Consider the following 22,120-nt stretch of genomic DNA (forward strand, 5'->3'; position numbering starts at 1 on the left):
GGTTCTGGTCTGCGCCACCGAACATCCAAAGACAGCAGGCCTTTCCTATGTCCCTGGGTGGGTGGTTTTATCTGAAAGCATCCTTCCTCCAGCCTCCCTTCCCCAGAAGGTTTTGTGACTCCAGCAGCCCCTGCAGCAGCCTCTTGTGCATCTACTTCTTTTCCATCCGCCCTCCTTATCTGCATCAGCTTGGTTTTCTAATGACTGTGTTACAGGGAGCATTTGAGTTTTATGTACTTTTTCTGAATGTGTGTCTTATTTCATGACTAAATATGTCAAAATGTTAAAAGAAAAAAGAGAAAGAAAGCGAGTCAAAGCAAGGGCAATCATCAAGTTTACAAAATACTTTCTGTGTGAGACAAAAGCTTTCATATCTGGACAGTGCCTCAGCCCCACACCCAGCACATGCGGTCACCATTTACCAAAGGCGCCAAGTACCTGCTCAGCAGACACCCAGCAGTGACCTGAATTTTTGGATAAATGAGTGGAGCAAATCAGGAACCTGGGCAGAGCAAGGATCCTGGGGCAGAAGTGACACTACACTGAAAACTGGGAAACGCTGAGTTCGCAAAGACTCCAGATCCACCCGTGGAGGTCACACCTGGGGAGAGGCCACCAAGTGCGGGGTCGTTGGTCCACAGTCTCCCCCACCCCACCTAGTCCTGTGGGTGGCTTCACAAGACTGCAGCCCTAACAGCAGGGCACTGCCCCTTCTGAAAGGTCGTGGGAAAGCAGCGTGTGCAGCCAGGCGAGGCCAGGCCCCGTGCTGCTCCAGCACAGCTGGCTCGGAGCTCGGAGCTTGAGGAGGTGCATCCAGGCCCTGTCCTCACAAAGCCTGTGAGGTGGGGGAGGGGCTCAGTTGTAGATGAAACCAGACCCCGCTTGCTTGCTCGCTCGGGAGGCGCCGAGCCTCTGCTCCAGGCCTGGGCAGGGCAGGCCTCTGGGTTGTTATGGTTGAGTTGATCAGCTGGGAGTCAGCAGGGGGGATATAAGGAAACCATATTCATTAGGGGAAAGCAAACACGACTGTCACTTGGCCTTTTCTCCTGGTCTTCCTCACAGCCCCCTCCTGCCACCTCCAACATTCCACTCTTCAAAGCCCTTTGCACAGTCTCTGACCCTTCGCGGGTCACCCTGGAGTGGCTCCTGGCTCTCACCCTGTTCCTGGGTGAGGCCGGGGAGGCTGGAAGAGCACATCTGTCCACAGCTGGGACCAGAATGTCCCTGAAGCTGTGGAAAGGCTGACCCACCCATCGCTTCCTAACCCTGCCTTTGCACTGCCCTGAGTCTGCCGTCTCAGGGACAGACGGAAGTCACTGGACCAGACGCTCTGCCATGAGCTGAGGCTTGCTGTAATGGAATGACCACATCTGGGCTCACCCCCACCGGTGTCTCCCTGAACATCTTCCTCCAGGAGGTTTATTTGGGAACCAAAGCTATCCCCAGAGTCAAAAGGCCGTCTCGATCCTATGTGGAGGAAGGAATGAGTGTCCCAGGGAAACACGGCAGAAATGAGGGGGTGAAGTTCCAGGGAACAGGGATGGGTGGCCTTGCCAGGAAGAGGACAGGATGTTCAGCCTCTCTCCCTACATACATTTCAAGGTGTCCTTACTGTTGGGAGGCCTAGGGTTGCCCTTGCCACCAGCAACACTTCTCCCCTCATGTGACAGTTGACTCTAGCAAGAGGCTGCAAATTCTAGCTCGTAAACGACCCCTCCTACCTGGGCATGGTGACACATGGCACACACCTACAAGCCAGCACTTGAGAGGCTGAGGCAGGAGAGTCACTGCATGTTTGAGACTACCCTAGGCTACCTAGCAAGTCAAGGACAGCCTGAACTGCATAGCGACACCTTGTCTTAAAAATAAACAAGAGGGGAAGAGAGGTTGAAGGCAGGGGAGGGGAATGGAGGAAAATGAAGAAGGGAGACATATCTTACAGGTATAACTTCCCTGTGATGAGTGCTATTATTATGTATATCTAAAGTGTACCAATAAAAAAAGAAGTTAGGTAAAACTGAGGGAAAAAAATCAAAATATAATGATAAAAAAGACCCTTCGTTACAGGTTAGGTAGCCCTCTGCAGACCCCATCTTATATTCCACAGTTCAATTGTACTTTAAAAAAAAAAAGTCAACAGCTAACCTAGTAGAGGAGAGGGAATATAAAGCTCACAGGTAAAATAATATTGCTTTCAGAATGGGAGAAAGGTCTTAGAAAAACTGTCAGGATTAAAAGCAAGCTAAAAGCCTAGGAGTAGGATTAGTTGAGTGAATGATGGTAACTTTCAGACAGTGAAATATAACCATTAAAAATGATGTCAGGGGGCTGGGAAGATAACTCGGGAGAATAAGCGCTTGCCTGGCAAGCACAAGGGCCTGAGTTCAATTCCCAGTTCTGGGGAAAAAAAAAAAAAAATGGTGTCAGAGCTAGGGAGATAGCTTAGTGGCATAAGAGCCTGCCCAGCAAGTGCAAGGTCCCGAGTTCAATCCTCAGTATTGAAAAGAAAGAAAAAAGGTTGGTAATATGCTAACGTTAAAAATGGTGCCAGAGAACCTACCTGTGGATCCCGGTACTTGGAGGGCTGAGGCAGGAGGACTGCCATGAGCTTGGGTCAACCTGAGCTACTTAGTGAGTTCAAGATCGACCAGAACTACATAGGGAAACCCTGATTCAAAAAGAGAAGAATGGTGCAGGAGAATGAAAATGGACATTAGTGGAACCAAGTAGAGGCTGTAGAAAACAAACCAAGTACAATGCAGTGATATTTGCAGTGCTTTTGTTTTATTGTTTTTCTGGGTTTTGGATACAGGGCCTCACTCCGCAGCCTGGGCTGGCCTCAAACTTGTGGTCCTCCTGCCTTAGCCTCCTGACACCACCATGTCTGGCTCTTGTGTGATATTTTTAATATATTGTTTAGGTCAGTTAGATATGCTATGGGAAAGCAATGAATCTTAATCCCAATCTCAGGTTGGGTGTGGTGGCACATGCCTGTGATCCCAGCACTAGAGAGGCTGAGGCGGGAAGATTACTGTGAGTTTGAGACCAGCCTGGGCAACAAAGTGAGCTCAAAGCCAGCCTGAGCTGAGTGAGACCCTGTGTCAAAAAAATACCCAAATAAGTAAATTCCAATCTCAAAGATATAAACACAACAATTCTAGATGAACAGCTAGCTGTGAAAAGTAAAGCAATAAGCCAGCACCCAGAAAGCTGAGGCAGGAGAGCAGGAGAACTTCTGTAAGTTTAAGGAGAGGGATACTATCTCACCCTCTCTCCGAAAAAGGAAAAACATATATATATATATATATATATATATATATATGAAAAAAATTAATAGGAAACAAAAAGTGTTAGCCACAAAGGAAAAACAAACTGATGCACTGTACTCTGTAATAAAAATGATGGAAAAAAAAAAAAAAAAGGCTGGGGAAATAGCTCAGTAGAAAAGTGCTTGCCAGCTGGGGAGATAGCTCAGTAGAATAAGCGCTTCCCTGGCAAGCCTCAAGGGTCTGAGTTCAATCCCCAGTTCCACCAAAAAAAAAAAAAAAAGAAGAAGAAGAAAGAAAGAAAGAAAGAAAGAAAGAAAGAAAGAAAGAAAGAAAGAAAGAAAGAGAAAAAGAAAAAAAAAGTGATTGCCTGGCAAGCACAAGGGCCTGAGTTCAATACCTAGTTCCACAAAAATAAATAAATAAACAAGATAAAAATGATAGGGTTGAGTGATTAATAGACATCAAATGCATGTACCAGCTCTCTGGAATAAACTATCGCCATGCAATATTAATATGCACTAGTAAAACACTCTAAAAATAAAAAATTATAAAAACACTGATCATTAAAAACATACTACAGGGATAGGGCTGGCCAAATAGTTCAGTGGATTAAAGCACCTGCAAGCAGGCACAGGGGCCAGGGGTTTGATCCCCAGGCCTGCCTTCTGGTCCTGCCCCTGGGGCAGGCTGACATGGCAATTGAGACTGGGTGTGGTGGCGAACGCCTGTAACCCCAGCTCTTGGGAGGCTGTAAACAGGCGGATCACCACAAGTCTGATCTAATAGTGAGACCCCGAACACCCTGTAGACCCTTCCTTAAAATACAAAATAAAAAATAATAAACATACTACAGGGAATAGGACAAGCCAAAAAAAAGTATGACATTTGCAATACATAGATCCAAAAAGGGGCAAGTATACAGAATATACAGAGAAATAAATGGGCCAAAATCTTACTGAGATTTTACAAAAGAAGATAATTAAGTGGCCTATAAACATACAAAAAGTTATTCATCCTCATTAGGCATCAGAGAAATGCAAACTAGATACACAACGGTGCTACACACCAACCAGAGTAGCAAGGCAGAAAGTACAAAAACACAAAGTCCTGATAAGGTGGTAGAGCAGCTGGAGCACTCACCACCGTAGCAGCCTGGCACAATCGCTCGGGGAACCTGCTGGCAGGACCTACTCAAGCTGTGCATATGCCGACCTTCCACTGTGAGAGAGCCAACTGGGACAAATTTGTTCTTGGGGTCACCAAAAGTCGCATTCACCTAGCCCTCCTTACTATATAGTCCCAAAAGGAAATGGTCCAAATTTCATTTTTTAAAATGTGGCACATTCACAGTAGAATAGTATATAAAGTTTAAATGCAGGAGGGTCGTTATCCAGTAGATAATGATTAACTTCAATAGAAACACGTGTGCCTTTTAATGATTTGAGCAAATCTGGTCTCACAGAATCTTTGTCAAGTAAGCACTAATTATAAATGAATTTAGAAAAAAAGCTATTTCAAAATAACATGTAGGGGGCCCTGGGGAGATGGCTCAGTGGAATAAGTGCTTCCCTGGCATGTGCAAGGGCCTGAGTTCAATCCCCAGTTCCACCAAAAAAAAAAAAAAAAAAAAATGTAGGGCCAGTCAAATAGCTCAGCGGACTACAGCACCTGCTTAAGCAGATGCAGGAGTTGGAGGTTCGATCCCCAGCCTGCCATGTGGGTCCTGCCCCTGGGGCACACTGAGAAAGCAATTGAGACTGGGCGTGGTGGCAAGTGCCTGTAATCCCAGCACGCCTGTAAATCCCAGCACTTTGGAGGCTGAAAATAGGAGAATCACTACAGAGTCCGATCTACACAGTGAGACCCTGTAGACTCTGTACTAAACAATAATACTAATACTAATACTAATACTAATAATATGTACAGGGGCTAAGGATATAGCTCAGTAGTATAGCACTTGCCTGGCAAGCAAAAGGTCCTGAGTTTGATTCCTGGCCCCAAAACAAACAAACAAAAAAAAAACAACATCATTTACAGCATAACTTCATTTTGTTAAATGTAAATAAAACTTATCTCTGGATTCTAGATGGTATTTATTTTCTTATTACATTATCTATTGCTTCTTTTTTCTACCAAGATATTACCTGCCATTGTAGAAAATACATGTTGTTTCTTAAAATAAAATTTGATTAGGATAAGATAAAGCAGAGAGGTCTGGTATCCAAATGTTTTAGTGCACTGTGTCCAAAGCCAGTGCTAGACGAGACTTTGTCACAGTCCTTACTCCTACTGGGTCCCCATAAGTTAGGGATGGGTGAAGAAACACAATGTGGCACCAAAGGGGGTGTGGCTCAAGATCATTACACAGGAGCAAAGTGGATGTTATAGGGAAAGTCAAACTTTCCTGGTCTCAGCTGGGATGTCTAGTCCTACCTGCACTCAAGCCCTCCACTCCGCTCCTACCTCATGTGAGTCTTTCCCACCTTGACTGACATCTGTGTCTGTGGAAGACCACCTAGGTGATCCTCCTTGAAAGAAGAGCAATTGTCTGCATTTTGGCTGAGCCTGTCCCTATTCCCATGTAGAGCTGGCTAGGAGTTTTCAATTGCCTTTAAGCACTTCATATTGGTCTGGCTGAAGTGCTGGTTGTAGTCTTTGAAGACGGCAAGTATGTTTCCCCGGAAACCCTACCTGCTGCTCCCTAGGGTGATAAAGAGATGGGATGAAGGGCCAATGCTCCACGTGTTGGCTGGGATCAAGCCTCTAGATAGAGGCTATGACTTCCTGGGTCTTGAAAGGGTACACATCAGAGCTGAAGCACGGACTCTAAAACATTAGATACTATCTCAGTTGTGTAATGCAGATTACTCTCTGCACATCCTTCTCCGCATATTGCAGAAGTGACTGCAGGCCTCCAACATAGCCCAGCTCACAGCACTCATGTACTTCCAGCCATCCTCACAGTCACTCATCCTCAAGCCACTCCTTTCTTCAAGAATGAAGAAAACCTGGGTTCGGTCTTGGATCGAGGCCTTTGTTCTGGATATCCATCATCATGGCTGGACTTAGGACCCCTTGGCTCCCTACAACCACAAATACACCTTAGTGTCTTTATTCTCTCAGTGGGTTGCACTGGGTGTGGTAGTTAGCTAGAATCCTAACTTGATAAGATTCTAGTAACTTATCCATGGAATCACAAAAACAAATTTCCCAAACTCAGACAAGGACCAGAAAGGTCCCTATATGTTTCAAATTTTCCTTTCAACAGGGCTGCCTTTGCTAAAAGCAGCATTCTGTGGTAGGTGGATGCCACAGTTCTCTTGCTGTCCCTGTCTGTGTTGATGCCACTCCAGCTTCCCGTGCATAACTGCTCTGCATCCTCCTGCACGTCAGGGTGATGTCAGATGGTGGGCTGCTTCTCTCTTCATCAAATATGTTGTACCACTTAGTGAGCCTGGACTTTCTCAGCTATGAATCAGAGTGTGATAACTAGAAAAATCCCCCTAAGGCAGGATGGGAAAGCTATTTTATCACACAGTGAAAGAATTGAGCTGTGAATTCTTTTCATGTCTTACGTAGCTCCCGAGGAACATACTGTGTGTTCTGCAAATCCAAAAGGAAAGACCAGTGGTTGCATTTTACTCTTGGTATGTCAAACTTGTATAAACAGCTATCTCTAGAGCTTCCCTATTAAGCAGCTTAATTTAGCATTGTGCTATCTCATCTAATCTTCACAACCCTATAAAATAGGTTCTATTCGTTCCACAAGTGTATTATTTCACTGTTACTGTGTCAGGCACCACGCTAAGTGCTAGTCACAACAACAAAAGTGTTTCTGCCTTGCGGGAGCTTTCTTGGCTGGCAGAGGGATACATATTACACGAAAGCAAATGTAAAACTGCAATTGTATCAGTACTAACACGGAGAGGTGCGCAGCGCAGAGAAACAGTATCAGAAATCAGGGTTCACCTCAGAAATGAAGCTTCAAGGGAGCTCTAAGAAATAAGTAGGACAGGCATGGTGTCGCACACCTGTGATTCCAGCGTTCTGGGAGGCCGAGGCAGGAGGATCAAAAGATAAAGCCATCCTGAGCAACTTAGTAACTTAGTAAGACCCAGTCTCCAAAAAAAAAAAAAAAAAAAAAAGGAGCTGGGCCTCTAACTCGGTGGTAAACACTTTTCTAGTTTGCTGGGAAGGAGGGAAGGATCACCTACAAGGTAGCTAAAGAGAAGGATGGAGAAGAAGGAAGGACTGGCTAATTTTATCCCAGGACAGGCTAGTTTTATCCCAGGTCTGATACCTGTTACTCAGCGCCAGAGTCTCTAATCATTTCATGCCCTCCGGTGCAGGACCAGCCCCAGTCACAGAAGCTGAAAATCCACAGCTGGCTCGCACTGCAGGGGAGAAAATAAAAAGCGGGGGGTGGAGGGACATAGACGACTAAGAAGAGCCACTTCCAGGAAACCAAAGCAACCGTGGAGACTGGGGACTGGCAGATGCTAAAAGACCACCCTGGACTCTCGGAACGGAAAGAAGACTAGACACAAACGTCGTCCTCTCTCCCCTTCCCCAAATGGGCTAAAGCGAGAGCGATGGAAGCTGCCCGAGGATCGGAGCCCCGGCGCCAGCCCCAGCTCCAGCCCCAGCCCCGGGCCCACACTGCGGCTGCGCGCGCACTGACCCGGAAGCGGAAGTGCAGTTGAGGTCACTGCGGCCTCCAAGATGGCGGCCCTGGCGACGCTGGTGTCCGGCTGCGGGCAGCTGTTCCGAGGGCTCCTAGGGCGCCCAGCCTCACCCAGCTGGGCTCGGCGATCAGCTCGCGGGTTCAGGGAAGGTGAGTATCTGTACCCAGAGACCTCCCATTTCAAAATCGAGAACGGCGGCGAGCGTTTGCGCCAGCGCTGGGGCGATTCTGAAACAGCGCAGATGCTGCGCCCCCAACCTCCGCCGCCCCATTCAGACTCGGTTGTGTTGCTCGAACTCCTGTCCCTTAGCAGCGTCCTTGAAAAGCGGAGGAGGACGAAGAGAAAGGCCCGGTTACTGAGCAGAGAGAGAGAGAGAGAAGCCTGCGGCTTCAGGTCCCAGGGGAGTTTTCAGTAAGGGGTTGCGTGTTCAGCTTGTTCGTATTCTCCGAGTCGCTGCCCCCTTCATTAAAACGAACCTGGCCCACGAAGGAAAGATTATGGAAACCTTCCCTAGTGCGTCCCTTTGCAGTTTCTCTTTTGAAAATGCTGTGATCTGATGATGCTTTTTCTGCCCGAACCTCTAGTCCCCTTAAAGGCCAAGGTGCAAGCCTATTGAACAGCTGCAGCAGAGATAGATACTAGATGACGGTTCCGCTCTTCGTTAATGCTGTCCTGAAGAGTAGTTTGAGACCAGTATCAGCTGAGGTTACTGAGAGCCAGGGACTGTGCTTCAACCTATGACGAGATTTTGAGGACAGAAAATAGCCCTTTTCCTCAGAAGCTTGGGCTCTAGTGAGATGTATGCACTCCAGTAAAAGTGAATTGGCAAAGTGCAAGGAGATGCAGTTATGGAAGTAGCAAACCTAATCGGACGTTTTCGTTTTGAGAATGTTTTTTAGAGAAGGCTGGATTTGGCAGAGTGAAAACATCTTTTAGGAGTGTATATACTGTCAGAACAGAAAAGATGAGTGATGTGCAAAGGAAGTGATGTCTTTTTTTTTTTTTTTTTTTTTTTAAAGATTCTGGCATTGAATTGGCCAGCCATTATATCTGCTGAAGCTGAGTTTCCATTGCAAAAAGTGATCGTTATTATCAGGGCAGAAAAGTCCAAAAGGAAGAGCCTACGAAGGGACCATGAGATTTGTCTCAGAAGAGGTCTCACCTTTTAGCTTTTAAACAGCAGTTTCAACAGAGTGGCAGACAAAGAAACTTAATTTGGAGAAATCAAAGAGATAGTTGGAGAAACAGTAGTGTCAGGTATGCTTGAAAAGTTCTGCAATGAAAGGAAGATAGGAAAATTGGTAGCAGGAAGGAGTCAAGATACTGTCTGCTTAATGTTGGGTTAATCCATTAATTTTTAATAGACACCAGAGATCTCATGCTCATGACAGAAGAGAAGGATATTTCACCTATCCCATGCTGCAAAATTAGCCCTGGCCCATCATATTTTTAAGGGTGTCTACCAAGTAAGAAGTACTAATAGCTATAAGTTGCATTTCTTTTGTATGAAATTCAAAATTGAAGCTGTTCTTATTTTCCCAGAAGAAACTCAAAAGAATAGATTCTTTGTCTGGTTACGTTTTTTTGTTTTGTTTGGCAGTGTAAGACAGGAATTTGAGGTTAGACAAGAAAACTTTCAGTTGGAGAGTTTGTGCAATGATAGACTGTAGTATAATCATGTGCTTTTTGGTAGTGGTGGTGGTGTGTTTTGTTTGAGACAGGGTCTCACTGTGTAGTTTAGAGCAGCCTTCTCCCCCTCCTCCCCAGTAAACTAAGTGCTTGCCTGGTAAGCACAAGGGCCTGAGTTCAATCCCTGGTTCCGCCAAAAAAAAAAAAAGAAAGGTATTTGATACAGGTCTATAAGATCTCACTACACAGACCGGACTCGTAGTGGTTCTCCTGTTTTCAGCCTCCCAAGCACTGCGATTACAGGTGCATGCCACCACGCCTAGTCTCAATCACTGTCTCATTGTGTTCTGGGGGCCAGGCCAGCACCCACACGGCACACTGGGGATCAAACCCCAACCATTGTGCTCTGCCTAAGCAGGTGCTTTAGTCTGCTAAGCTATCTGGGCGGCCCTTAGACCAGCCTTGAACTCACTGTGTAGACCAGGCTGGCCTTGAACACATGGTGATCCTCCTGCCTCAGCCCCCCAAGTGCTGGGATGATAGGCATGTACCACCACACCTGGCTCATAGGAGTTTTTAAAGCCACTTTTCCATAAATACGTAGGTTAGTAGCTCTTTTGCTTATTACTCACTGTCACTCTTAAACGTTAGATTGGATGATGTGATGTTACGTGAAGACACAGACCTAAGGGGCCAGGGAGATGGCTCAGTGGAGTAAGCACTTCCCTGGCAAGCGCAAGGGCCTGAGTTCAATCCCTGGTTCTGCCAAAAAAAAAAGGTTAAAATGAAGACACAGACCTAGTAGTCACCTGTCTTCAAAGCCTCTAAATGGGGAAAAACAGAACTTCCTTTTGATGGTTTATCATTTCTAAAGCATGAAATGAGAAACACATAGCTAAGTTTCATTGGTTCCCAGCTGGTATATTTGATATCTCTGTAATACTACTGTGCACATAGAATTTAAACTTGTGAAGAGGAAATAGGTCTCTTGCTGAGAATATTCAGGTGTTGCTTTTCAAAAATAAATCTATAATTTTAGTCACAGTCCACCAGTGTTCTTGTCAGTGAAGACTTGCAGCCTGCAGCAGCAGTTCTCAACCTAGGGCAGTTTTGTCCCCCAGGAAACATTTGGCAATGTCTAGACACATTTTTGATTGTCATAACTGGTATTACTGGCATCTGCCTGGATGAGACTGGGGATGCTACAAATGTCTTGCAACACACCCGACAGCTCCCCATCGCTAAGAGTCACGTGATCCAAAGTACCAGTCCCGCTCCTGTTGAGAAAGCCTGGCCTAATGCTTGACAAGAAAGAGGGACTCACAAAATCAAAAAGCATTATTATGGGAGAATCAAGACTGAAGGGGGACAAAAATGCTGTAAGTTATGTGCTCAGTTTTCCACGTACATTTGATTTGTTCAGTCGTCGTCTTTTCACGTTGAGGAATCTAATTCCAGAGCTGCCCTATGACCTTCCCAGCGTCAGCTGTCAGTGATGGAGTTGGGAGCACAGCCAGCAGTCTTCCCGTCCCCAGTATCCTCATCTTGATGCTTCCCAGCAAGGCCTCCTTCTTGAAAGTGCTTACAGTTCACCTGCCAAAGACCATTTGGTGCCTTCATGGTTGGCCCTGCCAGATTTAACAAAGATTATGTTAGACCTTATCCCTGTGTTATAGTTTAGAACTTCTTTGAATGAAGTGTACTTTAAAAAGAAAACATGACCATAGGATTTTATGAATTGACAATCAAGATCAATCCCACACTTTCGGCAGCATGCCATGAAATGAAAAGCCAAAGGGAATTTACTTTATTTCTTTCAGTTAAGGGACCTGCAAGGATATGCCAGGAGTGTAGGCAGTTCTGTAGGGAAAAGCTTTGAGAGGGGAATGAGCCAGATGAATGCCTCAAAGAATTCAGGGTGTGGGCCACACACCTGTAATCCCAGCTACCTGGGAACCTCAGGCAAGAAGGTCACAAGTTTAAGGCCAGCCTGGGCAACTGAGACTCTGTCTCAAGATAAAAAGGGCTGGGGAGGCAGCTCAGTGATGGAGTGCTTGCCTGGCATGCTGTGTGCCCTGGATTCACCCCTATATTTGGGTGCTGTGGGGGTGAGATTATCCAGAGGAACCTGCTGATGGAAAGAGATGGTTTTTTTGAGCAGCAGTGGCCCTTTGCTCTCAAGCCTAGAGCAGAAGGCTTGTCCCTCTGGGGCATAAGGGAAGAGATGGAAGGCAATAAGAAAAGTGGAAAACATTGATAGAATTAAGAAGGGGGTGGGTGGCGCACGGAGTATGTTTGAGGCAGGAAGTTGTTTGAGAAAAGCAGCCAGTGGCCAGAGGTGCTGGCCTACATCCCAAGGGTGGCACTCTGCTCCTTGGCCTGACCTTGGACTGCCAGGGCTCCTGCTAGCCTTCAGTTTATTCATTTCTTCATCTACTCCTTAGGACATCCACTGCCTTCCACAGAGCTTTCCAACAAGGACCTCGTTTCTTTGGCCACTGTGTGCAGCAGCGGGCTGCACTCCTTGTCATTGGTCTGTCCTTCGTCCCTTTCATAAGCAGTTGGGCTTTGTATAGCTGCAGCCCACTGCATTTGTGTTTATGTAATCATCAAGGTCTTCTTTGTTTGTTGCAGTTTCATCACAATGTTGTTTGCTCCAGACCCATACAATTCCGCTATCTTGGACTCCATCCTAGGCGAGTATTTATTAAAGTACTCAGAGGACCTCTTTACGAGCACGGGCTTTATTATGGTGAGGTTCCCATGCTTGGTTTAGCTTCCTCTTCTGTAGGACAAAGACCGTGGCTTTCTGTTCGGTCACAGCTCCCCATGCTGGGTAGAGCCAAGATGAGTGCCCCATGGGCGCCCAGCAAAAGTGTTGCAACATTTGGGACAGATATGCTATGTGTATAAGAAGTGCTCTCCTGAAAGATTTTGGCCCTTAGCTTGAGTTTAGAAAACTGCTTCATCTCTTCCCTTAGTTTACTTGATACCGCCGTATCTCAGAACACCCAGTGATTTCATCTTTTCCTAAACAAGTTTTTTGTTAGTGCCTAAATCTCTTGGTCCAGCTTTTCTTAGCGACCCCCACTTCTCTTGAATGGAGAGGCAGCCAAGGACAAAATGGGTCTTAGCTTTTGTTTGGTTTTGACATGTTTTTGTATGCACACTGAAAATCAATACTATTTTGATTCCTATCTCCTCTTTCCAGAGGCCTAAAATCTACTGAGGGCCTTGCTGGCCAACCGCGCCTTCTCCCCCTGCACCAAGACACCACCCAGAGCATCAATCAGCAGTCAGTCTTGAGCAGTCTCTGTCTCCTGTGAGTTCTCAGGTCATTTCTCTAGTTTGACAAATTGTCCCTTAGATAAGCATCTGCCTGTTGTTTTACCCACTGGCTCCTAGCAAATCCTGGCTCCTAGTTGTGCATGGAGGGTTGTGAACAGTGAAGCTTGCCATGGGCTTTGATGTCTGCTCCAGGGGCCAGTGGGATGACTTCAGGGCTTGGGTCCTTGCCGAGAGTGATGTATGTTTTGTTAGACTTGTTTACCTCATGGTTAGGACCCAAGTGCCTGCCCAGAGAAAGGAACCACATGTTTATTCTCTGTTTTGGGGTATTGTTCTTCGTTGACTCCACCAGTCCCAGAAAGTGTCTCTGCTTTTGTTCTTTGGGGCTTCTCAGCAGCTTTTCCTGTACCTGGTACCGCTCAGACTTGCTCACCCTCAGGCCTTTCCCTGTGTGGTTTTTACAGATTTGCAGTTTCTGGAGTACCTGGAGCCCAGCTGAGCTGGAGCTTAGCCCTTCTACCCCCGTGCCACCCCAGGATATGACTGCAGACTGGCACACGGAGGTGACCTTCCCTCCCCTCTGCAGCTGTACTTAGCCACATCCCGTTCTCGGGTTGGTCTCTGTCCTGCACAAGTGGATCCGTGTGTGGGGTGATGCAGTTTCTTTTATGCAGAGGAACCTAGCTTGCCTATGAATTGATTAGTGACCACAGTGTGCTCTAGAGAAAGCCTCCGGGCTTTGCTGGCCCTTGTTTCTGCTTTGTATGTCTGGAGTTGGACACTGAGGGGCTCTCAGGTTGGTTGTTTGGGAGTAATGAACAGATTGCCCAGAAAACAAATGGGGACCGATTCCAGGCAGTCTGTGTCCAATTAGGTGTCGGTCACAGAGCTCAGTGATCACAGATGCTTCCATAGGCCTCTGGCTGAATTAGAATTCTCTTTTCTCCTTAGACAAACCCTTCTTTTTTTTATTTATTTTTATTTTTATTTTGCAAAAGCAATACATGTTTATTTTAGAAACCAGAAGAAATGCACATAGAAGATGCCAAAAGTACCTACACCCTGAGGGACAAGCTGCATGACCACGTGGGTCTCACGTGTACGCACGCAGCCACCTGGTGCCTCCCACGATCCCTGGCCTCTGTGTACACACGATGGACATTTGCCTAGGGACCAGCCTACTGCATTCACTGATTCTCAGAGTAAAGGGCCTTGGACTTTTTCTGATCTGTGTCTTGCCTTGGCCATTGCTGAGTAAAACTGTGGTAACCAAGCTGCTGTTTAAAATGGGGTTTTCATATTGTGACAGTTTGCAGTCTTACTGTGTGAGCCAAGTGTTCTCATGCAGTACTTAGCAATGAGTAGATGACCACGGAAGTATTCTGCACCCTAAAAGTAGCTTTTATTGTGCATTTTCTATGTGCCAGCTTGTGCTACCAGCTGTGGCTTTTGTCTAAGGAAAGTGGAAGAACAGGAGAGTCCGACGTTGGCTGTATGTGGGCTGTGAGCTTGGCTCCTCCTTTGGATTGCTCTTGGTGATGTTCTGCATCCTCGCTGCATTCAGGAAATGCGCACAGCCGGATGGTTGTGCTCAGCTATCTTGCCTCAGTTCTTTTCCACTCCTCAGACCTCAGTAAGGCCGGGCTGAGGGAGTCGCGGCGTTGCTTCCTTCCCTTCCATCACCTCTCTCCAGCCTGCACAGCAGTATGGGGCCTGCAGGCAAGGGTAGAGCGTGGAGTAGAGCAGAAGCGTGAACGCACACAGCTGTCCTTGTGCAGATGTGAGCAGCAGGGCCTGGGGTGAGCTAGGCAGGCGCTCCCCCTCGACCCCAGCGATAACCCTATCCCTTTGTGCAGAATGAACACTGAACTCTGGGGCCACATTTTAGCAGTGAACTCGTTTCGCGGATTAACTGCTGTGGGGCACTGTAAGCTCAGTGCTATTTTAGATTGAGGCCTTTCAGTCAGAGCCACCTCCAGTTCTGTGAAGGGACATTGCAAAGGGTACTATGGAAAAGTTTTCAATGCCACCCCTTGCCAACTTTCAGGTCATTCTTGCCAGCCACAGTAAGCAGGATCTTACCAGTTCCCTTGGATGGACCCAAGATGAGTCTCAGCTCCTGAAGGCAAAGCATGTAGAGACTCCTAACCCTGCCAGGCATCCAGGGTCTCCCCCAGCATCCTCCAGGGTACAGTCTTGGCACGAGGAGCTCCCGGGTAGGGGTGCTGGGAGAGTGCAGCCTGAAGGCTCCCTTTTTCTGCCCGTGGAGAGTTTGAGCTGACCTAATTTTTACCCTTTCTCTCTGCAGTGGTGGAGACCCAGGAAGGGAAGACAACTATAGTAAGTATCATCGCGTGGGCCACTCAGAACTTCCCAGCACTTGGAGCTGCCTGGCTGCTCCTCAGAGTGAGGCGGAGGCCCACGCTGGCCTCCTGGCTCTGCTCCCTTGGTCTACTATTTTTCAAGCTGTGTGCTATAGTGTGGTTAATCAGGAACAGTCACAATGCCTGGCTCAAAGAATCCATTATGATTAAAGTGACCTATTGCATGACAAAGTCTCAGGGGCTTTGCTAATATATTCTCTGTCAAGTAATAAATCCATCTCCCAGAGAGGAAACTAAGGCAGTGAAAGAGGCCTAGAGAGCCAGAGTATGTTGACTCAGAGCCAGGGTCCCTTCTTTCTGCTCAGAGTAAGTGAGCTACTCTTACGTGACACCTTCCAGAGGTAACCTCTGTCCCTGGACACACTAGCAAGCGCCCTGGCATGTCTGCTGGGAAGAAAATAGCGCCTCTTCACCTCCCCACACTGCCTCCCCTCCCCGGGGCCCCTACCTCCTTTCCTCGGGGAGTCATGGGGCCTAGCTTATCCCATAATCCTTACAAGACAGCGTTGTTTTCACGTGGCCTGCTATGCTGCTGAGAAATCCTCAGCCACTCCGGAGCCCTTGGTAGCTTCTGTGTGGGTCAGGGATTTAACCTTCCAGCAGGCGCAGGCCCAGTACTCCCTGAGGAGTCCCATCCCTGGGTGAGCCCCTCTGGTCAGGGTACTACTCGGCCTTCCCCTTAATTAGCCACATCCCCTTCTGACTTCTGGGGGCCCCATTGCCTTAGAGCACCTCTTCTGGTTCCATCATTAAAGCCAGAATAAATATTCGCTCTACAAGTCCATGCTGAAGAAGAAGGGCCTCTGACTTGAGTATAGAGTGCTTTGCCTGTGGGACGTGAATCTGCTCCTTAGGGACAAACGAGGAGGCACTGTGGCCCTCTGGAGAGCCATCCCTGCCCAAAGAGACCTGCATAGCCAACTTTGGTTATCACTCTGTTCTGTAAATAAGACCAGGAGCCTGTGCGTGGGTGTGGGAGATAAAGGAAGTGGTGTCTGTGTCCTGTTCTTAGCTTAGAACTAGGTCTGTAACAGGAGGCTGGGAGACGTTGGGGCTGTCCCTGGCCACTGCAGTGTCCCCTCCCCTGGGACCACCACGTACAGTGGCCTTTTCCAGCAGCTGTGGATGCCACAGCAGGAAGGCAGGCAGCAGTGTCCAGCACAGCTGAGCAGCCTACTTGCCCCTGCCCTCTGGGACATTCCTACTTTCCTCCAGAGCTCAAGCCTGACCCAGCCACCAGAGCTGCAACTTACATTATAAAGATGTCCCAGGGTTGTGCCACAGGCCACAGCACAATGTGGAGGTCATCTCCTAGGTGGCCTTGGTGGATTTCAAAGGTGGCATCAGGAATGATAAAAGTAGTGAGGCAGAGCAGGAAATAGATCTCCTGTCCGTGTTTTCATTCCCAGAGTAGCGCGAACAGGAACCAGCCCACATGGCCTTCTCCCTCGGCACCATCTGGAGCTGGAGAATTCCTTCGTACTGCCCTGTGCAAATGTAGGTCAGGTAGCAGTGTCCCTGCTAGATGCCAGTAGCACCACTTCCTCCAGCATGACAAGTGTTCCCAGGTGTCCCCTGGAGAATAACATCACCTCTGGTTGGTTGAGACCTACTGTCATAGACCTGGCTTTGGAAAGCTGGAAACTGGTGTCATGGGAAAGATGCTGGGACAGGAGAGTGACTTGCTTGGAACGTTGGTTCCTGCATCCCCTGAAACTGAGTGTGTTAGTACTTGTCCCCAAGTAAGGGAGGACGCTCAAGGCCCTGTTGGGCTTGCTTTTGTTAAGAAAAGGTGGCATTCAGCCATTGATAGAGCAGACCTTTCCCTCCCGCCCACCCCAGTGTTAAATTTAGATCATTTCCTCCAGCCTTGAAGGCCACCAGGCCACATTCCTGTGGCCACCTCAAGTGGCTAGACTGGCCCCAACCCTCACACCAGGTCTTTTCTCTGCCTCACAGATCGAAGGCCGCATTGTAGCGACGCCCAAGGAGAGTCCAAATCCCCCTAATCCCACAGGCCAGTGCCCCATCTGCCGCTGGAACCTAAAGCACAAGTACAACTATGAGGTGAGCCCACACGGAAGCATATAACCCATGTGTCACCAACGTCCGGTCCTCCCTCTGTCACCAGCGCCCCTCATAGAGCCACTAAAGGCAGCAGCATTTGTCCCAGTGGTTGTCAACCCTGGCTGCACATTACAATCACCTGAGGAGCTTTCAGAACTGTTCCTCCAAGTCTGTAAGCCCAGCACTCAGAGCCTAAGGTAGGAGGATCATAAATTTGAGCCAAGTCTGGGAAACAATGTAATCCTGTCTCAAAAAGGGCTGGAATTTAGCTCAGTGCTGAGAAGTGAAGAAAAGGTGCCCCATCTCTGCCTCAGGCAGCTACATCAGTCTGGGAGCGGGGCTGGGCACTGTTCGAAGCTCCCCATGCTTCTAGCAGGATCCCATGACTACAGGCAGGGCTGGGAGCCACCGGCCGGGTTCATGGGCCGGTTGCGCCTCAGAGCACCGGGGTTGGGTTCTCCAGGGATGCAATCAGGCCTGGGCTTGGTTCCCACCTCTTCTGATGGGGCGGCTCGAGTTCTCACTACCCTGGGAACATACTGCTGTCTCTCCATAGTAGAGCCTTGGAGCCCTTGATTGCCCCAGAGCTGGAACAGCCACTTCCGGAAGGAGAAGATAGGGAGCAGCAGCCATGGCTGGCAAGTGTGTGCCCTGTGCCAGGTCCTGCGTGGCACCTGCACCTTGTCATTTAGTGTCCGTACCAGCCCTTGAAGGTGGGACTTCATTCTTATTTCACAGATGAAGATACTGCAGGCCTGGAGGAAGTGAACCAGTCAGGTCACCCCTCTAGGATACAAACCATGTGGTAGAAGCCAGACAGCCAGGGTTGCTGCCTGCTAAAGGTGTACAGCGTCAGGCTAGGATGTGGCCTGGAGCCCACGCCTGCTCCTCCAGGCTCGCTCTGGTGACTTTAAGTGTTCTATTTTGGGGCTGCAGGTGATTCTGGCCTTGACCATTTTGACCTACAAGCTGTCCCTATGCCCCTTTGCAGGGTGAGATGACCACAGGCAGACAGCTTGGCCTCAGGTCACACAGGGCAGAGGGAAGGGCGATCACCCTGCCTCAGGCTGTTAATGCTGGTAGTGTGGCAGGCTGGTGATGTGGCAGGGCGATATGGGCCTGCCTGGAATCCAGCTGCTGATAGACAAACCCATACCTGCCCAGCCACTTGGGATGCTCTTGCCAGCATCTCCAGAAAATGCTGTGGTACTCTCTGCAGGGGGAGTCTCATCCCAAGTAAAGGTCAGTCTCCCTTCTTGCCTATTGCCTGGCAGCCTACAAGCTTAAACCAATCCTAGCTCTTCCCATCTGACTCCAAAGTTTGCAGGGGTGAGATGGGGACCCAGGTCCCCCAGGGACAGCTGTACCCTGAGGCTGGTCTCGTAGAGGATGGGCTCCCTCTCACCTCAGCTCTGGGGTCCTCTCCCTCACCCATCCCAAGCAGCCTGTGGACTTGTGATGGCCCAGAGGAAACCCAGGAACCCATCCCTCTCTGCTCAACAGGGACTTAGAGGATGGGGTCAGACTCCCACAGAGCCCCCTACTTGACCTCTAAGCCCCTTTCCACTTCAGGGGCTCACAGGAGGGGCATCTGATTGCCCTAGATCTAGACCAGGGGTGCTGACACAGCCTCTCCTCCAAAAATGCCCACCAGATGTTCTACTGCGAGTGCAGGGAAGACTGGCACTTCTAGAGCATCTTACCTCAAGTCTAGTCCGGGGCCCAGCAGGACCCGCCGTGGGGTCAACTATGTTGGAGTGGAGGGGGTAGAGAAGGCACAGCTCTGTGGGGTGCTGATCACCAGGCTCACAGCCACTACCTCTGGTCCCCCTAGGATGTGCTGCTGCTCAGCCAGTTCCTGCGGCCCCATGGCGGCATGCTGCCCCGGCGCGTGACGGGCCTGTGCACGGAGGAGCACCGCAAGGTGGAGGAGTGTGTGAAGATGGCCCACCGAGCAGGTAGGGCAGGCACGGCCCCTGACAGCCTGGCTCCCCAGCCTCAGCACTGCGGCAGCCACCCTGTGCTCTTCCTCCCCAGGTCTGCTCCCAACACACCGGCCTCGGCTTCCCGAGGGATTTGTCCCAAAGAGCAAGCCCAAGCTGAACCGGTAAGTAGCACTGCACACCCGGCCCGCAGGAGCTTCTGGCTGCAGCTCAGAGCCACGTGCATCGCCAGCTCAATCCTCTGCTCCCATCACACCCGCCATTGTGCGGCTGTAGTACAGAAGGCTTCTGCCGCATCGTGTGCTGGCCCCAGCCCTCTCTTATCCCGCCCTGCTGGCCAGAACCCTGGTGAGGAACAGGGAGGCCTGCTCATTGGGCACGAGCATGTGCTAAGCCCCTGCCCGTGACCTCACACAGGGTTGCTATGGGGATGTCAGAATACTTCGGCAAGCTCTGTCCCCCCAGCTCTCTCCAGCCCTGGGGTTATTACAGGACAGAGTGAGTGCAGTAAGACAACTGTGTACAGCTGTGTAAGTCGTGCACTGCACAACTTTGGGCCAGCATCTCTATAGCCTGGATCCCAAGTGCTACTCCCTAGAGGCCTGCAGTTGATGGTCTGTACCACTTCCTGTGGCAGCCCAAGAAGTCGTAAGGTTTATAAACCCAGGGATCAGCCAGCTCCCCTCTTAAACCAGGTGAACCCCTGCAGTTAGAGGATTCCAGCCTGACTTTGGGCAGTTGTGTGCCCAGTCCTCTTCTACCATGTGATCTCCCCGTACTTGGGCCCTTCAGCCTCTGATGTTCTCCATTTGGCATACAGTGGCATCTGGAACGTTGATTGTGGCGGGTACTATGCTGCCTCCCAACATCCTCCCTCCCTTCATTCCACCCCACCACCCATGGAGTGAGGAGGACTGGAAGCGGCGGAGGCCAAGCTCCTGGGCGTTCCCTGGCCATGGGGCGGGGTGCAGATCTGACCCCTCCACCTGTGCCCCATCAGGAGGGGACCAGCTGCTAGCATGGCGCACAGGAAACCTCTTCCCGCTGGCTTTCTCCACTTGGGGGCCGAATTCCTTCTCAGCCTTTAGAACTCTTAACAGGTCCAAGGACACCGTCCAACCTGCCCTCAGTCCTTGAAGCCCAGGCAGCTCCCTCCCATGCATCCGGTGTCCTTTAATGTGACAGAGGATCGATGATGTGTGAGGCTCATGCATTGCAGAAGGCCACCTGGAGGAGGGGTCTTGGCTGTGAAGGGAGCCATTCCCTCTGGACTGCTTCCCCGAGCTCCCTGAGCACCATATACTGGCCCAGGCCCTGCTTTATCCCACAGGTGGGACTAGAGCCTCGGTGCGTCCCACAGTCCCCCAGCAGCTGCTCCACAGGCCTGGCCGTCTGGCCTGGGATCTCTGAAGCCTGTTTCCCCCAGATCCCTCCCAGGGTGTGGGAGCACAGCTGAAGGCAGGAGAGCGGGGTCTCCTTGGGGTCCTCGTGGAATCCCAGTGAATGCACACACTGCACAGCCAGCCCCCAGCCCCAAGACTTCATGCTCCACAGTGGTCGTCGGGTGGCCCCTTTCCTTTGCCGCAGAATGACGACCATAGAACACACAGTCGCAGGGCCTGACCTCTGTGGTCAGCGCCTCAGCAGGGACACCACTGTGCCCAGCCCCGTGCAGCCCTCCTCTCCCTCGCGGCCCATGGTGGGCAGGCTGGAGCACAGGGCTGAGGCCAAAACAGCTCTGCCAAGTGCATACATCTGCCATCACTTTGCACTTTTTTCATCTAAAATTGTTCAGCCAAGGTAGTTTCTTAAGTTAAAAAGTTTTTCATCGAAGGGCCTCCAGGGGCCCTGGGGTGAGCCTGACCTAGAGTGGGCTGCAGAGGTTCTGGCCTGTCATGGCTGCGCTCATAGGATGAGGGTGGGCCTTTCTGGACAGAGGAAACCCCATGTTTCCAGGACCTGGAAGGGCCCTAGCCATGCCCAAAGGAGGCCAGAGGGCCATGGGTGGCCACCCCCTTTCCCACCCCTCCTGTTCCTGGAACCTCCCAGGGCTGATGCTGCACCAGTTCCCCATCCCTGGTCAGCCTGTGCCTGCAAGGGCCCTGAAGGCTGGGGTGGCAGAGCGAGCGGGGCGGGGGTACAGCTCCCAGGCTACCATCACTTTTGTCCCTACCCCAGCCAAGGCCACTCTCACATGAGCCCTCGCAAAGTGAAGATCAAGGGCCGGGGAGATAGCTCAGTAGCATAAGCGCCTGCCTGCACAAGGTCCTGAGTTCGATCCCCAGCACCAAAGAAAAAAAAAACAGCTAGGCCTGGGCCGCCTAACCTGGCCACACGCTGACAGCACCACCCAGCCTCCCATTGTATGACATTGCACTCTCCCAGGGGACAGCTGGGAAGAGGCTGCCATGGTCTTGGGGACAGTGCCAGTGCTCGCCATCACATCCTGTGCCTTCTCCATAGCTACCTCACCCGCTGGTCTACACGCTCTGTCAAGCCCATCTACAAAAAAGGCCACCGCTGGGACAAGGTGCGCATGGCTGTCGGGTCACCACTCCTGAAGGACAATATCTCCTACACAGGCCAGCCTTGGAAGCTGTACCACTGACTCACTCCTGGCCTGAGCCCCTCCTGCCTACCCCACCAGGGCAGCATGGCCCTTCCAGCACCTGCAGCACAAAGGACAGTGGGGCCACTTCTGTCCTGGGCCCCCTAGCAGCTGTAGTAGCCTCCTAACTACCAGGGGTTGTGCCCTGTTCTGGGGACAGTTTTACTCTAAGGAGTGTCATTCATAAACCAGCCTTATAGCCTTCTGACCGGCTGTGTGCTTTCTGCTGGGGAAGTGAGGGGGGCCT

The 22,120-nt window shown here is 50.0% G+C and overlaps 1 protein-coding gene across 4 annotated transcripts; it reads left to right on the forward strand.

The window, feature by feature from the left end:
- Positions 1-7,963: 7,963 nt before the first annotated feature.
- Positions 7,964-22,081, forward strand: Mrps18a (mitochondrial ribosomal protein S18A). Of its 4 annotated transcripts, XM_004624111.2 has the most exons (6): positions 7,964-8,103; positions 15,180-15,211; positions 17,215-17,322; positions 19,157-19,280; positions 19,360-19,429; positions 21,729-22,081. In XM_004624111.2, exons 1-6 carry the CDS (start codon positions 7,992-7,994, stop codon positions 21,871-21,873), a joined length of 591 nt encoding a protein of 196 aa, XP_004624168.1. In that variant the 5' UTR covers positions 7,964-7,991; the 3' UTR covers positions 21,874-22,081. The 4 variants fall into 4 exon arrangements, with proteins under 4 accessions (XP_004624168.1, XP_023575335.1, XP_023575342.1 ...); XM_023719567.1 differs by lacking the exon at positions 17,215-17,322; XM_023719574.1 differs by lacking the exons at positions 7,964-8,103; positions 15,180-15,211; positions 17,215-17,322 and adding exons at positions 17,334-17,519; positions 18,314-18,564.
- The last annotated feature ends 39 nt before the right edge of the window (positions 22,082-22,120 follow it).

The sequence above is a fragment of the Octodon degus genome, unplaced genomic scaffold (assembly GCF_000260255.1).
Source record: "Octodon degus isolate 3935 unplaced genomic scaffold, OctDeg1.0 scaffold00005, whole genome shotgun sequence".
Classification (NCBI taxonomy): Eukaryota; Metazoa; Chordata; class Mammalia; order Rodentia; family Octodontidae; genus Octodon; species Octodon degus.